Raw genomic sequence first — 24,996 nt, 5'->3', positions numbered from 1 at the left:
TGTTGGGAATTTCACTCCTGGCTAGCATGAGGAGGCAAAGAGCACCACAGTTAAACTGTTAAGTATCACTCCCTTACCCACAACCCCCAGTCATTCGACCGAAGGGAAATGGAGAAAAAGGAGTAACAAGGTGTAGAGGTGCCTGAGGTTAAAGTAAAAAGAACAACAGTCTAAAAATGAAGGATGGGGCCGTGGACTCACCATATCCAGAAATAACAGAATTTATGTTTACCTGATAAATTACTTTCTCCAACGGTGTGTCCGGTCCACGGCGTCATCCTTACTTGTGGGATATTCTCTTCCCCAACAGGAAATGGCAAAGAGCCCAGCAAAGCTGGTCACATGATCCCTCCTAGGCTCCGCCTACCCCAGTCATTCGACCGACGTTAAGGAGGAATATTTGCATAGGAGAAACCATATGTTACCGTGGTGACTGTAGTTAAAGAAAATAAATTATCAGACCTGATTAAAAAAACCAGGGCGGGCCGTGGACCGGACACACCGTTGGAGAAAGTAATTTATCAGGTAAACATAAATTCTGTTTTCTCCAACATAGGTGTGTCCGGTCCACGGCGTCATCCTTACTTGTGGGAACCAATACCAAAGCTTTAGGACACGGATGAAGGGAGGGAGCAAATCAGGTCACCTAAATGGAAGGCACCACGGCTTGCAAAACCTTTCTCCCAAAAATAGCCTCAGAAGAAGCAAAAGTATCAAATTTGTAAAATTTAGAAAAAGTGTGCAGTGAAGACCAAGTCGCTGCCTTACATATCTGATCAACAGAAGCCTCGTTCTTGAAGGCCCATGTGGAAGCCACAGCCCTAGTGGAGTGAGCTGTGATTCTTTCAGGAGGCTGCCGTCCGGCAGTCTCATAAGCCAATCGGATAATGCTTTTAATCCAGAAGGAGAGAGAGGTAGAAGTTGCTTTTTGACCTCTCCGTTTACCAGAATAAACAACAAACAAAGACAAAGTTTGTCTGAAATCCTTAGTAGCTGCTAAGTAAAATTTGAGAGCACGAACTACATCCAAGTTGTGCAACAAACGTTCCTTCTTTGAAACTGGATTAGGACACAAAGAAGGCACAACTATCTCCTGGTTAATGTTTTTGTTAGAAACAACTTTTGGAAGAAAACCAGGTTTAGTACGCAAAACCACCTTATCTGCATGGAACTCCAGATAAGGAGAAGAACACTGCAGAGCAGATAATTCTGAAACTCTTCTAGCAGAAGAAATTGCAACCAAAAACAAAACTTTCCAAGATAATAACTTAATATCAACGGAATGTAAGGGTTCAAACGGAACCCCCTGAAGAACTGAAAGAACTAGGTTGAGACTCCAAGGAGGAGTCAAAATTTTGTAAACAGGCTTGATTCTAACCAGAGCCTGAACAAAGGCTAGAACATCTGGCACAGCTGCCAGCTTTTTGTGAAGTAACACAGACAAGGCAGAAATCTGTCCCATCAAGGAACTAGCAGATAATCCTTTTTCCAATCCTTCTCGAAGGAAGGATAGACTCTTAGGAATCTTAACCTTGTCCCAAGGGAATCCTGCAGATTCACACCAACAGATATACCAAATTATGTGGTAATTTTTCTGGTTACAGGCTTTCAGGCCTGAACAAGAGTATTAATAACAGAATCTGAGAACCCTCGCTTTGATAAGATCAAGCGTTCAATCTCCAAGCAGTCAGCTGGAGTGGGTCGAACGGACCTAGAACAAGAAGGTCTCGTCTCAAAGGTAGCTTCCATGGTGGAGCCGATGACATATTCACCAGATCTGCATACCAAGTCCTGCGTGGCCACGCAGGAGCTATCAAAATCACCGACGCCCTCTCCTGATTGATCCTGGCTACCAGCCTGGGGATGAGAGGAAACGGCGGGAACACATAAGCTAGTTTGAAGGTCCAAGGTGCTACTAGTGCATCCACTAGAGCCGCCTTGGGATCCCTGGATCTGTACCCGTAGTAAGGAACTCTGAAGTTCTGACGAGAGGCCATCAGATCCATGTCTGGAATGCCCCACGGTTGAGTGACTTGGGCAAAGATTTCCGGATGGAGTTCCCACTCCCCCGGATGCAATGTCTGACGACTCAGAAAATCCGCTTCCCAATTTTCCACTCCTGGGATGTGGATAGCAGACAGGTGGCAGGAGTGAGACTCCGCCCATAGAATGATTTTGGTCACTTCTTCCATCGCTAGGGAACTCCTTGTTCCCCCCTGATGGTTGATGTATGAACTTGGCCCTCGCTAGCTGAGGCCAAGCTTTGAGAGCATTGAATATCGCTCTCAGTTCCAGAATATTTATCGGTAGAAGAGATTCTACCCGAGACCAAAGACCCTGAGCTTTCAGGGATCCCCAGACCGCGCCCCAGCCCATCAGACTGGCGTCGGTCGTGACAATGACCCACTCTGGTCTGCGGAAGGTCATCCCTTGTGACAGGTTGTCCAGGGACAGCCACCAACGGAATGAGTCTCTGGTCCTCTGATTTACTTGTATCTTCGGAGACAAGTCTGAATAGTCCCCATTCCACTGACTGAGCATGAACAGTTGTAATGGTCTTAGATGAATGCGCACAAAAGGAACTATGTCCATTGCCGCTACCATCAAACCTATCACTTCCATGCACTGCGCTATGGAAGGAAGAGGAACGGAATGAAGTATCCGACAAGAGTCTAGAAGTTTTGTTTTTCTGGCTTCTGTCAGAAAAATCCTCATTTCTAAGGAGTCTATTATAGTTCCCAAGAAGGGAACCCTCGTTGACGGAGATAGAGAACTCTCTTCCACGTTCACTTTCCATCCTTGAGATCTGAGAAAAGCCAGGACAATGTCCGTGTGAGCCTTTACTTGAGGAAGGGACGACGCTCGAATCAGAATGTCGTCCAAGTAAGGTACTACAGCAATGCCCCTTGGTCTTAGCACCGCCAGAAGGGACCCTAGTACCTATGAGAAAATCCTAGGAGCAGTGGCTAATCCGAAAGAAAACGCCACGAACTGGAAATGCTTGTCCAGGAATGCAAACCTTAGGAACCGATGATGTTCCTTGTGGATAGGAATATGTAGATACGCATCCTTGAAATCCACCTTGGTCATGAATTGACCTTCCTGGATGGAAGGAAGAAGTGTTCGAATGGTTTCCATCTTGAACGATGGAACCTTGAGAAACTTGTTCAAGATCTTGAGATCTAAGATTGGTCTGAACGTTCCCTCTTTTTTGGGAACTATGAACAGATTGGAGTAGAACCCCATCCCTTGTTCTCCTAATGGAACAGGATGAATCACTCCCATTTTTAGCAGGTCTTCTACCCAATGTAAGAATGCCTGTCTTCTTATGTGGTCTGAAGACAACTGAGACCTGTGGAACCTCCCCCTTGGAGGAAGCCCCTTGAACTCCAGAGAATAACCTTGGGAGACTATTTCTAGCGCCCAAGGATCCATAACATCTCTTGCCCCAGCCTGAGCGAAGAGAGAGAGTCTGCCCCCCACCAGATCCGGTCCCGGATCGGGGGCCCGCATTTCATGCTGTCTTGGTAGCAGTGGCAGGTTTCCTGGCCTGCTTTCCTTTGTTCCAGCCTTGCATAGGTCTCCAGGCTGGATTGGCTTGAGAAGTATTACCTTCCTGCTTAGAGGACGTAGCCCTTGGGGCTGATCCGTTTCTGCGAAAGGGACGAAACTTAGGTTTATTTTTGGTCTTGAAAAGACCTATCCTGAGGAAGGGCGTGGCCCTTGCCCCCAGTGATATCAGAGATAATCTCTTTCAAGTCAGGGCCAAAGAGTGTTTTCCCCTTGAAAGGAATGTCAAGCAATTTGTTCTTGGAAGACGCATCCGCTGCCCAAGATTTTAACCAAAGCGCTCTGCGCCACAATAGCAAACCCAGAATTTTTTCGCCGCTAACCTAGCCAATTGCAAGGTGGCGTCTAGGGTGAAAGAATTAGCCAATTTAAGAGCACGAATTCTGTCCATAATCTCCTCATAAGAAGAAGAATTACTAATAATCGCCTTTCCTAGCTCATCAAACTAGAAACACGCGGCTGCAGTGACAGGGACAATGCATGCAATTGGTTGTAGAAGGGAACCTTGCTGAACAAACATCTTTAGCAGACCTTCTAATTTTTTATCCATAGGATCTTGGAAAGCACAACTATCTTCTATGGGTATAGTGGCGCGCTTGTGTAGAGTAGAAACCGCCCCCTCGACCTTGGGGACTGTCTGCCATCAGTCCTTTCTGGGGTCGACTATAGGAAAACAATTTTATAAATATGGGGGGAGGTACTAAAGGTATACCGGGCCTGTCCCATTCTTTACTAACAATGTACGCCACCCGCTTGGATATAGGAAAAGCTTCGGGGGGCCCCAGGGCCTCTAAGAACTTTTCCATTTTACATAGTGGTTCTGGAATGACCAGATAATCACAATCATCCAAATTGGATAACACCTCCTTAAGCAGAGCGCGGAGATGTTCCAACTTAAATTTAAAATTAATCACATCAGGTTCAGCTTGTTGAGAAATGTTTCCTGAATCTGAAATTTCTCCCTCAGACAAAACCTCCCTGGCCCCCTCAGACTGGTGTAGGGGCCCTTCAGAAACCATATCATCAGCGTTCTCATGCTCTACAGAATTTTCTAAAACAGAGCAGTCGCGCTTTCGCTGATAAGTGTGCATATTGGCTAAAATGTTTTTGATAGAATTATCCATTACAGCCGTTAAATGTTGCATAGTAAGGAGTATTGGCGCACTAGATGTACTAGGGGCCTCCTGTATGGGCAAGACTGGTGTAGACGAAGTAGGGGATGATGCAGTACCATGCTTACTCCCCTCACTTGAGGAATCATCTTGGGCATCATTTTTACTAAAATTTTTTATGACATAAAATACATATAGTTAAATGAGAAGGAACCTTGGTTTCCCCACAGTCAGAACACAATCTATCTGGTAGTTCAGACATGTTAAACAGGCATAAACTTGATAACAAAGCACAAAAAACGTTTTAAAATAAAACCGTTACTGTCACTTTAAATTTTAAACTAAACACACTTTATTACTGCAATTGCGAAAAAGTATGAAGGAATTGTTCAAAATTCACCAAAATTTCACCACAGTGTCTTAAAGCCTTAAAAGTATTGCACACCAAATTTGGAAGCTTTAACCCTTAAAATAACGGAACCGGAGCCGTTTTTATATTTAACCCCTTTACAGTCCCTGGAATCTGCTTTGCTGAGACCCAACCAAGCCCAAAGGGGAATACGATACCAAATGATGCCTTCAGAAAGACTTTTCTATGTATCAGAGCTCCACACACATGCAGCTGCATGCCATGCTGTCCTCAAAAACAAGTGCGCCATACCGGCGCGAAAATGAGGCTCTGACTATGATTAGGGAAAGCCCCTAAAGAATAAGGTGTCAAAAACAGTGCCTGCCGATATAATCATATCAAAATACCCAGAATAAATGATTCCTCAAGGCTAAATATGTGTTAATAATGAATCGATTTAGCCCAGAAAAAGTCTACAGTCTTAATAAGCCCTTGTGAAGCCCTTATTTACTATCTTAATAAAAATGGCTTACCGGATCCCATAGGGAAAAGACAGCTTCCAGCATTACATCGTCTTGTTAGAATGTGTCATACCTCAAGCAGTAAGAGACTGCACACTGTTCCCCCAACTGAAGTTAATTGCTCTCAACAGTCCTGTGTGGAACAGCCATGGATTTTAGTTACGGTGCTAAAATCATTTTCCTCATACAAACAGAAATCTTCATCTCTTTTCTGTTCCTGAGTAAATAGTACATACCAGCACTATTTTAAAATAAACTCTTGATTGAATAATAAAAACTACAGTTAAACACTAAAAAACTCTAAGCCATCTCCGTGGAGATGTTGCCTGTACAACGGCAAAGAGAATGACTGGGGTAGGCGGAGCCTAGGAGGGATCATGTGACCAGCTTTGCTGGGCTCTTTGCCATTTCCTGTTGGGGAAGAGAATATCCCACAAGTAAGGATGACGCCGTGGACCGGACACACCTATGTTGGAGAAAAATACATTTATCAGGTAAGCATAAATTTTGTTTTGCTTTCCTAAGTATGGTGAGTCCATGGCTTGAGTAATTACTGTTGGGAACCAATATCCAAGCTAGAGGAAACGGATAAATAGGGAGGGATAAGACAGGCAGTTCTAAACAAAAGGCACCACCGCTTGAAAAAAACACCTCTCTCCCAAAAGAAGCCTCAGCCGAGACAAAAGTATCAGATTTGTAAAATTTGGAAAAAGTATGTAGAGAAGACCAAATTGCAGCCTTGCAAATTTGTGCTACAAAAGCTTCATTTTTTTGAAAGCCCAAGAAGAGAAAACAGCTCTTGTGGAATGAGCCGTAATTCTCTCAGGAGGCTGCTGTCCAGCAGTCTCATAAGCCAAACGAATTAAACTTTGTAACCAAAAAGAAAGTAGTAGCAGTAGCTTTCTGACCTTTACGTTTCCCAGAGAGGGCAGAGGACTGGCGAAAATCCTTAGTCGCCTGTAAGTAGAATTTAAGAGCACATACAACATCCAAATTGTGTAACAAACGTTGTTTGGAAGAAGGAGGATTACGACAATTTCATGATTGATATTTCTATTAGAAACAACCTTAGGAAGGAAGCCTAACTTAGTATGAAGAATCGCCTTATAGGCATAAAAAAATAAGATAAAACAGTGCAGAGATGAGAGTTCAGAGACTCTTCGAGCAGAAGAGATAACAAGAAACAAAACCTTCCAAGATAACAACTTAATGTCCTGATGCAGACCAGTAATGGACCTCTCACTATCAAAGACCAAAAGAAGGCAAGGATAAGCATAACATAGCCACAGCACATTTAGCACAGGTACATTATCACAGAAACACAGCAGGGTGACATACTCGGTTGATGAGGAGGGCCCATCTCAGAGAGTACCCGGTAGATTTGGAGGACCCATTTCTAAGACAACAGAGACCGAGACGTCCTAAACGCTCAGCAAGTGGACAAGACACGTAGACAAACAGTGCACTGTTTTTGGATTTCAGGATTCGACATCGAGGAAAGCAGTACTTATAAATCCGCTATAAGGTACTTTGATCTCAGCAGTTTGGGGGACTATATTGGAATCTGCATATACAGATACGAGCCCGTAACTGAAAAAAGCTCTACTGGTACTAAAGGCAATAAGACTGACATTCAAAAGTTTTATCTGTTGGTTACCATATTTATCTATATTGAATAGAATAAGATCCATTGTGTACTAAGTGATGCGTAGAAAGACTGCATATATAGATACATTGTATACCTAATGATGCGTAGAATGAATGCATAGATACATTGAATACGGATAACTATTGAGCAGTGTGCATATGCACATATAGATATTGTACAGTAAGAAGCAGCCGTTATTAGGAAATATTCATTTTATATACATTTTAGATTTTTATTCATTTTATTTTGTTTAACTTTATTAATGTCTAGATATGCTATTCATTTTTAGTGTGTAATCTATTAATACCTATGCATTAAAAATAATTTTGAACAAATATCAATTTTAAATTACGTCATAGATTCTGGTTTTAAATTATCTATCTTTTTTGGAATGAACATTAAGAATTCTTTAGGAACAGCAGATTTGCGCCACCTATATCATACACTTTAAATTCTAACTTAATGTCTATGGAATGCAACGGCTCAAAACTGAGCCAGCTGTAAAACTTTAAGAACAAGGTTAAGGCTCCAAGGAGGAGCAACAGACTTAAAGACAGGCCTGATTTTGACCAAATTACTAAACAACCTGTGCCAATATATAGCTAAGGTCCCTAGGGGGTGCCTATAATGAGCTACCAAATGTAGAAAGCAAAATGTGCTAACATAATTGATGTCAATGGTATAGAGATATATACATACACAGATATAAACGTGCGTGGGTGGTTTAAATACACAAGTGAAATATTACTTAAGAGTGTTCCACAAAAATTGCAAAAGTGTTCCACAAAAATTGTAAAAAATTAATCCACAAATAAATATCAAAGTGTTCAAAAAATATGGTGGGTAAGTGGGTTCAAAGAAATCCTAGATGATTAACTTCCAAAATAAACTCCAATAGCTGTGGTAGACGTGAAGGAGATTATAAGAATATAAAAAATGTAGAATATAAAAATGCAGAAGAAAAAAAAAAAAAAGAAGTACAATAATGTGGCGGGTAGGTCCAAAGTCCTCCTCCTAATCTGTGGGTGAAATAAAGTGCAATAGTGTAATAACGTCTAGATGTGGTATAATAAAATTAGAAATTTGCTCACCAGTATGTCGACGCGTTTTGGCCCTCCTAGGCCTTTCTCAAGACAATTGTCTTGAGAAAGGCCTAGGAGGACCGAAACGCGTCGACATACTGGTGAGCAAATTTCTGATTTTATTATACCACATTTAGACGTTATTACACTATTGCACTTTATTTCACCCACAGATTAGGAGGACGACTTTGGACCTACCCGCCACATTATTGTACTTTTTTTTTTTTCTTCTGCATTTTTATATTCTACATTTTTTATATATTTTTTATATTCTGCATTCTTATAATCTCCTTCACGTCTACCACAGCTATTGGAGTTTATTTTGGAAGTTAATCATCTAGGATTTCTTTGAACCCACTTACCCACCATATTTTTTGAACACTTTGATATTTATTTGTGGATTAATTTTTTACAATTTTTGTGGAACACTTTTGCAATTTTTGTGGAACACTGATATATATTTTTTTGGAACACTGATTTTCCAAAGAGACATTTTTTAAGAAACTATTTGAGAGACATAAATTTCTTCATTTTTTCAACAAATTTTATTTCCATTTTTACACAATTGGATTTCTCCTACACTTTTATTTATATTGTATTTCTATCACTTATACTTTTATACTGCATCTGTATTGTTGACATCTGCATTATTGACATTGTACTACGCCAATTTTGGCCATTTACATCACATCTGCTGTTTGTAAATATCTGTGCTTAAACTGCACTTTATAGACCATAATACTATGGTCTTAGACTGTTGTCGGAGCTAACGTAATATTTGTTCCAACACCACAGATATAGGTAACACTATATCCTTAAGACTTATATCTCATGGATCCATAGAGATTTTAGGAAGAATTTTAGAAGCTTTTTAATTTGTATGTATTATATTGTATTTTCATTGTATATTAACTGTAATAAATACATTCCATTTTAACATATCCATACCTCACAGTCCTTTTAAGCTTCCCAGCGCTCACTATATCACACAATTGTAGTCACATCCCAAGTCCACTAGGGGACTTTTGCCAGTGAGCATAAGGCTGTAAAATACTAGCGCTCGGTCTACCACACACACGTTTTGAAATATTACTTAAGATATATCAATTTAAGTCATGCGTGATAAAGATGGAAGTTACAATGTCCTTAATCAAATCAGGATCTCAAAGTAAACCCATAAATAAATCTTCTCATCTGGGAGAATGGGATGTAGTAATTTCTCAGGGTTTTCTTCTCCGTGATTTTCAGATGACACACAATCTGTGTTGAAATACAAACAGAAAAGGGCGCTTCCTAGTGTAATACTGTGGTGTACCAAGCCAATAGAAGGAAGGAAAATTGCTGTACTCACAATTGTGGCAGCACCAGTGTGCTGAGTGACACAGGGATCTCAGTGTCCCAGCTCACTGAATTCGCAGGGCTGCTTCTCTTTGATATTTCGGTAACAATCTGTGTTGAGACACAAGGAACAGACGGCGCCTCCTAGTGTAACACTGGTGTACTAAACAGATGAATAGAAGAAAATCACTGTACTCACAATTGTGGCAGCACCAATGTTCTGAGCAACAGACTGGGATCTCTCAGTGACCCAGCTCACTGCTTCAACGGTTATGTGGTCAGACAGACTCAATCTTCTCAATCAGACTTGTGCTTGTAGTATAAAAATGATGATTTCTTAAAACAGAACGTAAAAACAATACTTAAAAATAGGGGGATACAATTGCCCCTAGAGACACTTCCCATATGCCTGAGAAACTAGTAGCACGTGTCTCTAGTGGCAATTGTATCCCCCTATTTTTAAGTATTGTTTTTACATTCTGTTTTAATAAATCATCATTTTTATACTACAAGCAAAAGTCTGAGAGGAGTGAGTCTGCCTGACCACATAACCGTTGGAGCAGTGAGCTGGGTCACAGAGATCCCAGTCTGTGTTACTCAGCACATTGGTGCGGCCACAATTTTGAGTACAGTGATTCTCTTCTATTCATCTGTTTAGTACACTAGTGTTACACTAGGAGGCGCCCCTCTGTTGCTAGTGTCGCCACATAGATTGTCTGATTTTGACCAAAGCCTGACAAAAAGATTGCACATCTGGCCCATCCGTCAAACGTTTATGTAGTAAAACAGATAAAGCAGAAATCTGACCCTTCAGGGTACTGACTGACAATCCCTTCTCCAGGCCTTCCTGAAGAAAAGAAAATTATAGGAATTCTAATTCTACTCCAAGAGTAGCCTTTAGATTCACACCAATAAAGATATTTACGCTATGTCTTATGGTAACTCTTTCTAGTAACAAGCTTGCAACCCTGAATCATGGTCTCAATGACCGACTCAGAAAAAACACGCTAAGACTGAATTAAGCGTTCAATCTCCATTCAGTCAGCTTCAGAGAAATGAGATTTGGATGAAGGAAGGGACCCTGAATCAGGAGGTCCTTCCTCAGAGATAGTCTCCAAGGTGAGAGAGATGATATCTCTACTAGGCTACAAACCAGATCCTGTGAGGCCAAGCAGGGGCTATTAGAATCACCGACGCCCTCTAATGTTTGATACAAGCAATGACTCGTGGAAGGAGAGCAAACTGAGGAAACTGGTATGCCAATCAGAAAACCCAAGGAACCACCAGAACATCTATCAGAAAGGCCTGCGGATCTCTTGACCTTGAACCGTACCCTTGGAAGCTTGGCGTTCTGATGGGACGCTATCAGTTCTAACTCCGGCACCCCCCCATTTGAGGACTATGCTGGAAGACACCTCCAGATGGAGTTCCCACTTCCCGGGATGAAAAGTCTGTCTGCTCAGAAAATCCACTTCCCAGTTGTCTACTCCTGGAATGTGGATGGCAGATAGACAGCAATTGTGGGTCTCTGCCAACTGAAAAATCAGAGTAACCTCCTTCATGGCTAAAGAACTCTGAGTTCCTCCCTGGTGATTGATGTAGGCCACAGAGGTTATGTTGTAAAAATCCACAAAGGGAGATAGTCCCTTGACGACTGATCTTACTCTATTCTCTGAAATAGATCTGCATGGTCACTATTCCATTGTCTGAGCATGCACAACTGGAGAGCTCTCAAATGGAATCGAGCAAAAGGAATGATGTCCATGGAAGCCACCATCAGACTGATTACCTCCATACATTGAGCCACTGAAGGATGAGCAGAAGCCTGAAGAAAGAGGCAAGATTAAATGATTTTGTTTTTCCTGACCTCTGTCAGAAAAATCTTCATCAATAGAGAATCTATTATGGTCCCTAAGAACACAGGGGAAAGGGAGCTTTTTTTCCAGATTCACATTCCATCCGTCGGAACAAAGACAATATCTCTGTGTGAGATTTTGCTTGTTGAAAAGATGGCGCCTGAACCAATATGACGTCCAGGTAGGGTGCCACAGCAATTCCACGAGAACGGATCACTGCCAAAAGAGCCCCCAGAACCTTTGGAAGTTCCGGAACGGCTCACAGAATTTTTTCAGAGTAGCAAACACTTGTTGCAGTAAAAAGCCAAATTTCCCATCCTAAACCTAGTGTCAGGCTCCTCCGCAGCCGGAGGTTTAGAAGACTCCGACCCAGAAGGGGCCTCCTCCGAAGAGTCGGAGTAGGCCTCGTCATTGTATAACGCCTCAGAAATTTCCACAGGCGAAGAAAACCCCTGAAGCCACCATGATACGCCCTACGCTTGCGCTTAGCAGAACGTGGTAAGGCATGGATCACTTTCGATACCGCCGTTTGCAGTTGATCTGCAAAATCTGACGGCCAACAAATCTCTCCCGCAGGAGTAATGGTTGGACCCTGGGGCGCTGCATGTGCAATAGGAGATTGATGCAGGGAATGCACCTCACGGGACGGGGACCCCTCAAAGGTGGATGGCTCAGGAATACTAGACATCCGTTTGCTCTTAGATGTCGTAACTTTATTAAGGCATGTGGAACATAGTTGAGCAGGCTGATCTACCAGAACCTCCTCACAAACACAAGAATGAGACCAAAGAGGGCGACCCCTTCTCCATAGCTTGCACTGTTATTAAGGACTAGATTAACTTTATAAATAGGCACCTTTATAACTTCCAATGGCCGGGGCACTAATCACCTCCTATGACTCGGACAACAGAAACCGTTTAGTCTCCAGCATCGCTGATCAACAGAGGAAGATAGCCACACCCGGTCACGTGGAATACCTGGCAGGAATCGCTCCTGCTTAAGGAGAAAACGCACCAAAAAAGGGCCGCGCCATACTCCGGTAAGTCCCACACAGTGCCAGAGCCTCATCTCGCACACAACACGGCAACAACGCAAACAATATCATGTATAAACCCCCCCCCCCGTTCAATAATCCCCTTTCCAGGAATATTAACCCTTGATTCTTTAAAGATAAAAGGCGTCACACTGTGACCCTGTCTTCCGTGTTATTATAAAATAAAAATGAAACAATCTAACCAGAATCTACGCCGTGGAACAGGAACATGGCCCTTCAAGTGTAACAGGTTAGTAGTCTCGCTCCTGACATTGACTTGAGTGAAGAAAGCAGGCAGCGATACTCGTCAACGCTGATTGCTTGTGGAGCTGTTTATATGAGTCGGCATGGTTTTGTAGAAAGACTCTACCTGCATCTCCGGACTCAGAGGCTGACAGGACTACTTAAAACTCCAGTCACAATGCGAAGAGTCCATAAGAGACTACTCCGATCTTTGGCACTTCTCTGCCGTCGTCCTGTGACAAAAACAGAATTTATGCTTACCTGATAAATTACTTTCTCTTGCGGTGTATCCAGTCCACGGATTCATCCTTGTGGGATATTCTCATTCCCTACAGGAAGTGGCAAAGAGAGCACACAGCAGAGCTGTCCATATAGCTCCCCCTCTAGCTCCACCCCCCAGTCATTCGACCAAAGGTTAGGAAGAAAAAGGAGAAACCATAGGGTGCAGTGACTGTAGTTTAAATAAAAAATTTTTTACCTGACTTAAATGCCAGGGCGGGCCGTGGACTGGATACACCGCAAGAGAAAGTAATTTATCAGGTAAGCATAAATTCTGTTTTCTCTTGCAAGGTGTATCCAGTCCACGGATTCATCCTTTACTTGTGGGATACCAATACCAAAGCTTTAGGACACGGATGAAGGGAGGGAACAAGACAGGTACCTTAAACGGAAGGCACCACTGCTTGCAAAACCTCTCCCCCAAAAATAGTATCCGAAGAAGCAAAAGTATCGAATTTGTAAAATTTGGCAAAAGTATGCAGTGAAGACAAATCTGTTCAACAGAAGCCTCATTCTTGAAAGCCCATGTGGAAGCCACTGCTCTGGTAGAATGAGCAGTAATTCTTTCAGGAGGCTGCTGGCCAGCAGTCTCATAGGCCAAACGGATGATGCTTTTCAGCCAGAAGGAAAGAGAGGTGGCAGTCGCTTTCTGACTTCTCTTACCAGAATAGATAAACAAGGAAGATGTTTGTCTGAAATCCTTAGTTGCTTGTAAATAGAACTTTAAAGCACAAACTACATCAAGATTGTGTAACAGACGTTCCTTCTTCGAAGGAGGATTAGGACACAGAGAAGGAACAACTATTTCCTGGTTAATATTCTTGTTAGAAACAACTTTAGGAAGAAAACCAGGCTTGGTACGCAAAACTACCTTATCTACGTGGAACACCAGGTAAGGTGAATCACCCTGTAAGGCAGATAATTCTGAAACTCTTCGAGCAGAAGAGATAGCTACTAAAAACAAAACTTTCCAAGATAACAACTTAATATCTATGGAATGTAAAGGTTCAAACGGAACCCCTTGAAGAACTGAAAGAACTAGATTTAGACTCCATGGCGGAACCACAGGTTTATAGACAGGCTTGTTTCTGACTAAAGCCTGAGCAAACGCTTGAACGTCTGGTACCTCTGCCAGACGCTTGTGTAAAAGGATAGACAGAGCGGATATTTGTCCTTTTAAGGAACTAGCTGACAAACCTTTCTCCAATCCTTCTTGGAGAAAGGACAATGTCCTGGGAATCCTAATCTTACTCCATGAGTAACCCTTGGATTCACACCAACAAAGATATTTCCGCCATATCTTATGGTAGATTTTCCTGGTGACAGGCTTTCTAGCCTGAATCAGAGTATCTATAACTGACTCAGAGAACCCACGCTTTGATAGAATTAAGCGTTCAATCTCCAAGCAGTCAGACGTAGAGAAACTAGATTTGGATGCTTGAACGGACCCTGTATTAGAAGATCCTGCCTCATTGGCAGTGTCCATGGTGGGACAGATGACATGTCCACTAGGTCTGCATACCAAGTCCTGCGTTGCCACGCAGGCGCTATCAGAATCACCAAAGCCTTCTCCTGCTTGATTCTGGCGACCAGACACGGGAGGAGAGGAAACGGTGGAAAAACATAAGCCAGATTGAAGGACCAAGGCGCTGCTAGAGCATCTATCAATACCGCCTTGGGGTCCCGGGACCTGGACCCGTAGAGAGGAAGTTTGGCGTTCTGACGGGACGCCATCAGATCCAATTCTGGAGTGCCCCATAGCTGAGTCAGCTGGGCAAATACCTCCGGGTGGAGTTCCCACTCCCCCGGGTGAAAAGTCTGACGACTTAGAAAATCTGCCTCCTAGTTGTCTACTCCTGGGATGTGAATTGCTGAGAGATGGCAGGAGTGATCCTCCGCCCATTATCTTGGTTACTTCCGTCACCGCTAGGGAACTCTTTGTTCCCCCCTGATGATTGACGTAAGCTACCCCTTCATGCTGTCTTGGTAGCAGCTGTAGGCTTTTTGGCCTGTTTACCCTTGTTCCAGCCCTGGTTCCAGGTTGCCATGGGCTGTGAAGCGTTACCCTCTTGCTTTGCAGCTGTAGAGGCTGAAGCCGGACCGCTCCTGAAGTTACGAAAGGAACGAAAATTAGCTTTGTTTCTAGCCTTAAAGGGCTTGGCCCTTACCCCCGGTGATTTCTGAAATAATCTTTCAATTCTGGCCCGAAAAGGGGCTTTCCCTTGAAAGGGATATATAATAATTTGGATTTTGACGACACAACGGCCGACCATGACTTGAGCCAAAGCGATCTGCGCGCCATAATGGCGTAACCTGAATTTTTGGCGCTAACTTAGCTAATTGCAAGGCGGCGTCTGTGATAAAAGAATTAGATAGCTTTAGAGCCTTAATTCTATCCATAATTTCGTCATATGAGGTCTCCGTCTGGAGCGACTCCTCCAGTGCCTCAAACCAGAAAGCCGCTGCAGTAGTTACAGGAATAATGCAGGCAATAGGTTGGAGAAGGAAACCTTGTTGAACAAAAATTTTCTTAAGTAAACCTTCTAATTTTTTATCCATAGGATCTTTAAAAGCACAACTGTCTTCAATTGGTATGGTTGTGCGCTTAGCAAGTGAAGAAACAGCCCCCTCTAACTTAGGGACCGTCTGCCACGAGTCCCGCCTGGGGTCAGTTATGGGGAACATTTTCTTAAAAATAGGGGGGGGGAACAAAAGGGACACCTGGTCTATCCCACTCCTTAGTAACAATATCCGCAACCCTTTTAGGGATCGGAAACGCATCAGTGTATACAGGGACCTCTAGGTACTTGTCCATTTTACACAATTTCTCTGGGACCACCATAGGGTCACAATCATCCAGAGTGGCTAATACCTCCCTGAGCAATACGCAGAGGTGTTCCAGTTTAAATTTAAACGCTAATGAATCTGACTCTGCCTGATGAGAAACCTTTCCTGAGTCGGAAATTTCTCCCTCAGACATCAAATCCCTCACCCCCACTTCGGAGTGTTGTGAGGGTACATCAGATAGGGCTACCAAAGCTTCAGACTGCTCATAATCTGTTCTTAAAACAGAGCTATCGCGCTTTGCAGGAAAAACTGGCAGTTTGGATAGAAAGGCCGCAAGGGAATTATCCATGACTGTCGCTAGTTGTTGCAATGTAATAGGGGCAGAGGCACTAGAAGTAATAGGCATCGCTTGAGCGGGCGTAACTGGTTGTGACACATGGGGAAAGGTAGGCGGACTATCCTCATTACCTTCAGTCTGAGAATCATCTAGGGCCACACTTTTAAGTGCAACAATATGATCTTTAAAGTGTATAGACATATTAGTGCAATTGGGACACATTCTGAGAGGGGGTTCCACCATGGCTTCTAAACACATTGAACAAGGATTTTCCTTAGTGCCAGACATGTTTAACAGACTAGTAGCATACACAAGCAGGCTTGGAAAACACTTTAATCAAATAAAAAACATTAAAAAAAAACGTTACTGTGCCTTTAAGAAATAAAAAGGAGCACACAATTTTACAAAACAGTGAAAAATGCACCAATCCTTTTGAAATTTTCACAGTATGTACCTAAAGCTTTAATATGATTGCACAGCAAGTTTCAGAACGATTAACCCCTTAATGCCCAAACCGGAGCAGCCTAAAGCCAACAACCGGTTAACAAACTACAGCACCTTGCCACAGCTTACTGCTGTTGCCCTACCTGCCCTTAGGGATCAGTTTTGGGGAAATAAAGCTTCTTCTAGTCCCTCAATCAGCAGCTGGACCCTCCATGTGAAGCAGCTTGAAACAGTCTCTCAATTCTAAGTGCGCATCTGAGGCGCGAAATTAGGCCCCTCCCACTCCAGAGTTGTGAGGCCTACAAAAATCACTTCTAAGTGACTAAATTTATGCCATGTGGATAATAACCCCAGTAAAACACTCCAAAGTGCCTAAAAAGGTGTCTCCAACAAGTATTTCTTAAATAATCGATTGCCCTGCATTAGTGTCAACCAGCCTATTTAGCCCTGTCATGTAAGCATTCAATTCTATACTAAGTCTCAGAACATAGCTTACCCTCCCCACATGGGGATCTTGTCAGTCTTCTAGCATTATCTCAGTCTTGTCTAGAAATAAATGACTGAACATACCTCATTGCAGTCAAGCCTGCAAACTGTTCCCCCCAACTGAAGTTTTCTGGTACTCCTCAGTCCTGTGTGGGAACAGCAGTGGATTTTAGTTACAACATGCTAAATCATTTTCCTCTCAGCAGAATTCTTCATCACTTTTCTGCTAGAGCGTAAATAGTACAAACCGGTACCATTTAAAAATAAACTCTTGATTGAAGATATAAAACTACAATTCTAACACCACATTCACTTTTCCCTCCCGTAGAGAGACCCTAGTGCTTAGAGCCGGCAAAGAGAATGACTGGGGGGTGGAGCTAGAGGGGGAGCTATATGGACAGCTCTGCTGTGTGCTCTTTGCCACTTCCTGTAGGGAATGAGAATATCCCACAAGTAAAGGATGAATCCTTGGACTGGATATACCTTGCAAGAGAAAGGCAAAGAATGACTGGGGGATGAGGGGAGTGGGGGAGTTATTTAAGCCTTTGGCTGGGGTGTCTTTGCCTCCTCCTGGTGGTGGCCCGGTTCTTAATTCCAAACAATGAATGAAGCCGTGGACTCTCCTCCCCTTTAGATGAAAAAAAAACGTAAGTTTACTAGATTTCTTAGGAGTGACAACGACAGGGGTATCGGAGTTATCTAATGTGCCTAAAACCTCCTTTAACAATACACAAGTGTTCAAGCTTAAATCTGAAGGATAGCACCTCAGTATTTTCCTCAGACTTATGAGAAAGGGCAACTTGGGAAGCAAAACTGAGGACAGGCACCTAACTTTCTGAATTTCTAGATTTCCTCTTCCCTGTAATCTGGTTATGGCAGCTAATGCCGCAGATACTGCTGAAGATACCTGAGCAGCAATATGTGCTTTTAAATAAACTCCACTAGGAGTTATAGAGGAACCACAGGGCACTGCATATGCCGCCATTGAGGCTTGGGATGTAGCAGGAGAAAGCTGAGGTATTATTTTAACAGCATCATCCTGAGAGACATTAGGCTTAAAAATGTCACCTTTTATTTGCAAGGTTTTCTTGACACAAAGAACAAAATTGCATAGGAGCTGCAATTTGTGCATCTAAACATAATAAAGCATGAATTCATGAGAGCAGGCTCTTGCTCCATATCGGACATGTTGTGAAACCGTAAATAAACTTCTATAGATAAGTTTCAAAGATTTTAATATTCAATTAAAATAAGCCAAGGAATTTTTTTTTTATCCCAAATTAGGATCAATCCCCAGCTAAAATTATGTGAGAAAAAGTTAAGAAAAAAAACAAACTTCTAAAATACCACTCAGGCAACCCCACACCTCAATTAGAGGTGCCTTACCACTACCAATTAAGGCCGGATCACCCAGAAATGGAGAAAAACATTTTTCCTCAGAAATGTTATGAAGTAAATCTGGTCATGTGACTGCAACTGCCAAGCTCAAATTACTGCTGCGACACAGAGAGGCACCATTTCCTGGTACACTGAGTACCAGAAATAACCGGTTTTTCAAACCTGACTGCTTTAAAATAAAACGATGCAACATTTTAAACTAAGGGGAAATTAACAAACTGCTGAAATAGAAAGTTCAGCCTTACTTTCAGTTTAAACTTGTTTTGTTTTATCAAGTAAATATGTGTCCGAAAATAAAGCCTAATAAAAACATTTTATCCTTTCTTTTTAAAAGAGAGTTGAAATGTTAGTCTCACACATGCTACAGTGCCTGCTTCATGCCCCAGTGTAACCCATACAACAGGAGTATCTTTGTCCCAATAAAAAAGCAGTGTCTTAATTTGTTAAGTGCATGGTCTCTCCAACTGTTAGAAAAAGCACTTACCTGCTCCGCTGTCCAGCATGTAGACAGTTACAAGGTATGAGAAGACAGTTCTTCACAGAGACCTTTGAAAAAGAAAAAAAAAAAGGAGTAGCCAACTCTGGCTTTCTAAACTAGGGCAGCAATTGTTAGGAAAATGCAGTAAGTATCTCTTTACAAGTTCCTAACTGCTTTAAAGCCACCACTACCCGACTGCAAGGAATGACGTGGAATACGGCTTTACCCCAAAATTTGCTTGTAGATGAAATTAAAAAAATTCTTCAGACACCTAAACTTCACCTCCTCAATGCACTGAAGGCAAAGAGAATGAATGGGGGTTGTGGGTACGGGAGTGATACTTAGCAGTTTAACTGTGGTGCTCTTTGCCTCCTCCTGCTGGCCAGGAGTGAAATTCTCAACAGTAATTACTCAAGCCATGGACTCACCATATCTTAGAAAGAAATAAGGCTTGTTAGTAGATATCACTAGCCACTGCCTTTTTGTCAGCAAAAATAATTTGCAGTACCTTATCCAATTTCCTCCCCCTAATGAAGCCAATAAAGATATTTAACAGGGATACGCTTGTGAAGGGTGTGTGTATCTGGTAGGCAGTGTCACTATTTCCCTCAGTTTAAGGAAGTTTTCAATGAAATCTCAATATTACGGTGAAATCCTATGGACAGCAAAGCAAAATAGAGATGTTCAGGTGTTATTTTCTAGTCCACTCTGTACAGATATGCTGCACCACTTTAAAACTATAGCATATGGGTGACATCTTGTGAGATTCTTCTTGTTTGTATCAAATGAGCACACCAGGTAGATAAGAGTAAAAGTTTTTTCCTCTATATACAGGAAAGAATACAACTCGAAAACGTTGCAACCCCTCTATTTACCTTTGCAGTAATTGAATGACAAAACATAATTTATGCTTACCTGATAAATTTATTTCTCTTGTAGTATATCCAGTCCACTGATCATCCATTACTTATGGGATATTAACTCCTCCCCAACAGGAAGTGCAAGAGGATTCACCCAGCAGAGCTGCTATATAGCTCCTCCCCTAACTGCCATTACCAGTCATTCGACCGAAAACATGCAGAGAAAGGAAAACCATAGGGTACAGTGGTGACTGTAGTTTAATGGAAAAATAACCTGCCTTAAAGTGACAGGGCGGGCCGTGGACTGGATACACTACAAGAGAAATAAATTTATCAGGTAAGCATAAATTATGTTTTCTCTTGTTAAGTGTATCCAGTCCACGGATCATCCATTACTTATGGGATACCAATACCAAAGCTAAAGTACACAGATGACGGGAGGGACAGGCAGGCTCTTTATACGGAAGGAACCACTGCCTGAAGAACCTTTCTCCCAAAAACAGCCTCCGAAGAAGCAAAAGTGTCAAATTTGTAAAATTTGGAAAAAGTATGAAGAGAAGACCAAGTTGCAGCCTTGCAAATCTGTTCAACAGAAGCCTCATTCTTAAAGGCCCAAGTGGAAGCCACAGCTCTAGTAGAATGTGCTGTAATTCTTTCAGGAGGCTGCTGTCCAGCAGTCTCATAGGCTAACCGTATTATGCTACGAAGCCAAAAGGAGAGAGAGGTAGCCGAAGCTTTTTGACCTCTCCTCTGACCAGAATAAACGACAAACAGGGAAGACGTTTGTCGAAAATCCTTAGTTGCCTGTAGATAAAATTTCAGGGCACGGACTACATCTAGATTGTGTAGCAGACGTTCCTTTTTCGAAGAAGGATTAGGACACAAAGATGTAACCACAATCTCTTGATTGATATTCCTGTTAGTGACCACCTTAGGTAGGAACCCAGGTATAGTACGCAGAACTACCTTGTCTGAATGAAAAATCAGATAAGGAGAATCACAATGTAAGGCAGATAACTCAGAGACTCTTCGAGCCGAGGAAATCGCCATTAAAAACAGAACTTTCCAAGATAACAACTTGATATCAATGGAATGAAGGGGTTCAAACGGAACCCCCTGTAAAACATTAAGAACTAAGTTCAAACTCCATGGTGGAGCAACAGTTTTAAACACAGGCTTGATCCTAGCTAAAGCCTGACAAAAAGCTTGAACGTCCGGAACTTCTGACAGACGTTTGTATAAAAGAATGGACAGAGCTGAAATCTGTCCCTTTAAGGAACTAGCGGATAAACCCTTTTCTAAACCTTCTTGTAGAAAAGACAATATCCTCGGAATCCTAACCTTACTCCATGAGTAACTCTTGGATTCGCACCAATATAAGTATTTGCGCCATATCTTATGGTAAATCTTTCTGGTAACAGGCTTCCTAGCCTGTATTAAGGTATCAATAACTGACTCAGAAAAACCACATTTTGATAAAATCAAGCGTTCAATTTCCAAGCAGTCAGCTTCAGAGGTAGCGACCAAGGTGGACAGGATGACATGTCCACTAGATCTGCATACCAAGTCCTGCGTGGCCATGCAGGCGCTATTAGAATCACTGATGCTCTCTCCTGTTTGATTCTGGCAATCAATCGAGGAAGCATCGGGAAGGGTGGAAACACATAAGCCATCCCGAAGGTCCAAGGTGCTGTCAAAGCATCTATCAGAACCGCTCCCGGATCCCTGGATCTGGACCCGTAACGAGGAAGCTTGGCGTTCTGTCGAGACGCCATGAGATCTATCTCTGGTTTGCCCCAACGTCGAAGTATTTGGGCAAAGACCTCCGGATGAAGTTCCCACTCCCCCGGATGAAAAGTCTGACGACTTAAGAAATCCGCCTCCCAGTTCTCCACTCCCGGGATGTGGATTGCTGACAGGTGGCAAGAGTGAGACTCTGCCCAGCGAATTATCTTTGATACTTCCATCATTGCTAGGGAGCTTCTTGTCCCTCCCTGATGGTTGATGTAAGCTACAGTCGTGATGTTGTCCGACTGAAACCTGATGAACCCCCGAGTTGTTAACTGGGGCCAAGCCAGAAGGGCATTGAGAACTGCTCTCAATTCCAGAATGTTTATTGGTAGGAGACTCTCCTCCTGATTCCATTGTCCCTGAGCCTTCAGAGAATTCCAGACAGCGCCCCAACCTAGTAGGCTGGCGCCTGTTGTTACAATTGTCCAGTCCGGCCTGCTGAATGGCATCCCCCTGGACAGATGTGGCCGAGAAAGCCACCATAGAAGAGAATTTCTGGTCTCTTGATCCAGATTCAGAGTAGGGGACAAGTCTGAGTAATCCCCATTCCACTGACTTAGCATGCACAATTGCAGCGGTCTGAGATGTAGACGTGCAAAGGGTACTATGTCCATTGCTGCTACCATTAATCCGATCACCTCCATGCATTGAGCTACTGACGGGTGTTGAATGGAATGAAGGACACGGCATGCATTTTGAAGCTTTGTTAACCTGTCTTCTGTCAGGTAAATCTTCATTTCTACAGAATCTATAAGAGTCCCCAAGAAGGGAACTCTTGTGAGTGGAAAGAGAGAACTCTTCTTTTCGTTCACCTTCCATCCATGCGACCTTAGAAATGCCAGTACTAACTCTGTATGAGACTTGGCAGTTTGAAAGCTTGAGCTTGTATCAGAATGTCGTCTAGGTACGGAGCTACCGCAATTCCTCGCGGTCTTAGTACCGCCAGAAGAGCACCCAGAACCTTTGTGAAGATTCTCGGAGCCGTAGCCAATCCGAATGGAAGAGCTACAAACTGGTAATGCCTGTCTAGAAAGGCAAACCTTAGATACCGGTAATGATCTTTGTGAATCGGTATGTGAAGGTAAGCATCCTTTAAATCCACTGTGGTCATGTACTGACCCTTTTGGATCATGGGTAAAATTGTCCGAATAGTTTCCATTTTGAACGATGGAACTCTTAGGAATTTGTTTAGGATCTTTAAATCCAAGATTGGCCTGAAAGTTCCCTCTTTTTTGGGAACCACAAACAGATTTGAGTAAAACCCTTGTCCTTGTTCCGACCGCGGAACCGGATGGATCACTCCCATTAATAAAAGATCTTGTACGCAGCGTAGAAACGCCTCTTTCTTTATTTGGTTTGTTGACAACCATGACAGATGAAATCTCCCTCTTGGGGGAGAGAATTTGAAGTCTAGAAGGTATCCCTGAGATATGATCTCTAACGCCCAGGGATCCTGGACATCTCTTGCTCAAGCCTGGGCGAAGAGAGAAAGTCTGCCCCCCACTAGATCCGTTCCCGGATCGGGGGCCCTCGATTCATGCTGTCTTAGGGGCAGCAGCAGGTTTCCTGGCCTGCTTGCCCTTGTTCCAGGACTGGTTAGGTCTCCAGCCTTGTCTGTAGCGAGCAACAGCTCCTTCCTGTTTTGGTGCAGAGGAAGTTGATGCTGCTCCTGCTTTGAAATTACGAAAGGAACGAAAATTAGACTGTCTAGCCTTAGGTTTGGCTCTGTCTTGAGGCAGGGCATGGCCTTTACCTCCTGTAATGTCAGCGATAATTTCTTTCAACCCGGGCCCGAATAAGGTCTGCCCTTTGAAAGGTATATTAAGCAATTTAGAAGTAACGTCAGCTGACCAGGATTTTAGTCACAGTGCTCTGCGTGCCTGAATGGCGAATCCGGAATTCTTAGCCGTAAGTTTAGTTAAATGTACTACGGCATCTGAAATAAATGAGTTAGCTAACTTAAGGGCTTTAAGCTTGTGTGTAATCTCATCTAATGGAGCTGATTCAAGTGTCTCTTCCAGAGACTCAAACCAAAATGCTGCTGCAGCCGTGACAGGCGCAATGCATGCAAGAGGTTGCAATATAAAACCTTGTTGAACAAACATTTTCTTAAGGTAACCCTCTAACTTTTTATCCATTGGATCTGAAAAGGCACAGCTATCCTCCACCGGGATAGTGGTACGCTTAGCTAAAGTAGAAACTGCTCCCTCCACCTTAGGGACCGTTTGCCATAAGTCCCGTGTGGTGGCGTCTATTGGAAACATCTTTCTAAATATCGGAGGGGGTGAGAACGGCACACCGGGTCTATCCCACTCCTTAGTAACAATTTCAGTAAGTCTCTTAGGTATAGGAAAAACGTCAGTACTCGCCGGTACCGCAAAATATTTATCCAACCTACACATTTTCTCTGGTATTGCAACTGTGTTACAATCATTCAGAGCCGCTAACACCTCCCCTAGTAATACACGGAGGTTTTCCAGCTTAAATTTAAAATTTGAAATATCTGAATCCAGTTTGTTTGGATCAGAACCGTCACCCGCAGAATGAAGCTCTCCGTCCTCATGTTCTGCAAATTGTGACGCAGTGTCTGACATGGCCCTAATATTATCAGCGCACTCTGTTCTCACCCCAGAGTGATCACGCTTACCTCTTAGTTCTGGTAATTTAGCCAAAACTTCAGTCATAACAGTAGCCATATCCTGTAATGTGATTTGTAATGGCCGCCCAGATGTACTCGGCACTACAATATCACGCACCTCCCGAGCGGGAGATGCAGGTACTGACACGTGAGGCGAGTTAGTCGGCATAACTCTCCCCTCGTTGTTTGGTGAAATATGTTCAATTTGTACAGATTGACTTTTATTTAAAGTAGCATCAATACAGTTAGTACATAAATTTCTATTGGGCTCCACTTTGGCTTTAGCACATATAGCACAGATATCTTCCTCTGAATCAGACATGTTTAACACACTAGCAAATAAACTAGCAACTTGGAAATACTTTTCAAGTAATTTACTATAATATGAAAACGTACTGTGCCTATAAGAAGCACAGAAAAAGTTATGACAGTTGAAAATTGATAAACTGAAAAGTTATAGCATCAAATCTTTGTAAAAAAACACAATTTTAGCAAAGGATTGCTCCCATTAGCAAAGGATAACTAACCCTGATAGCAGAAAAAAAAAAAAAATACAGAAATAAACGTTTTTTTATCACAGTCAACTACAATCTCACAGCTCTGCTGTGAGTGATTACCTCCCTCAAAACAAGTTTTGAAGACCCCTGAGTTCTGTAGAGATGAACCGGATCATGAAGGGAAGACAAACTTCTGACTGAATTTTTTGATGCGTAGCAAAAGCACCAAAAAAGGCCCCTCACACATAA

General features: G+C 42.8%; 1 protein-coding gene across 1 annotated transcript in view; it reads right to left on the bottom strand.

Annotated features, from left to right (window-relative positions):
• Positions 1–9,672: 9,672 nt before the first annotated feature.
• Positions 9,673–24,996, bottom strand: part of UBE2Q2 (ubiquitin conjugating enzyme E2 Q2) — a 54,360-nt gene continuing 39,036 nt past the window's right edge. Inside the window, exon 4 of the mRNA XM_053719293.1 lies at positions 9,673–9,783. Coding sequence (XP_053575268.1) covers positions 9,673–9,783 — 111 coding nt within the window. The remainder of the gene's footprint in view (positions 9,784–24,996) is intronic.

This window comes from Bombina bombina, chromosome 6, assembly GCF_027579735.1.
Source record: "Bombina bombina isolate aBomBom1 chromosome 6, aBomBom1.pri, whole genome shotgun sequence".
Taxonomy (NCBI): Eukaryota; Metazoa; Chordata; class Amphibia; order Anura; family Bombinatoridae; genus Bombina; species Bombina bombina.
This window is presented reverse-complemented; position numbering and strand designations above follow the sequence as displayed.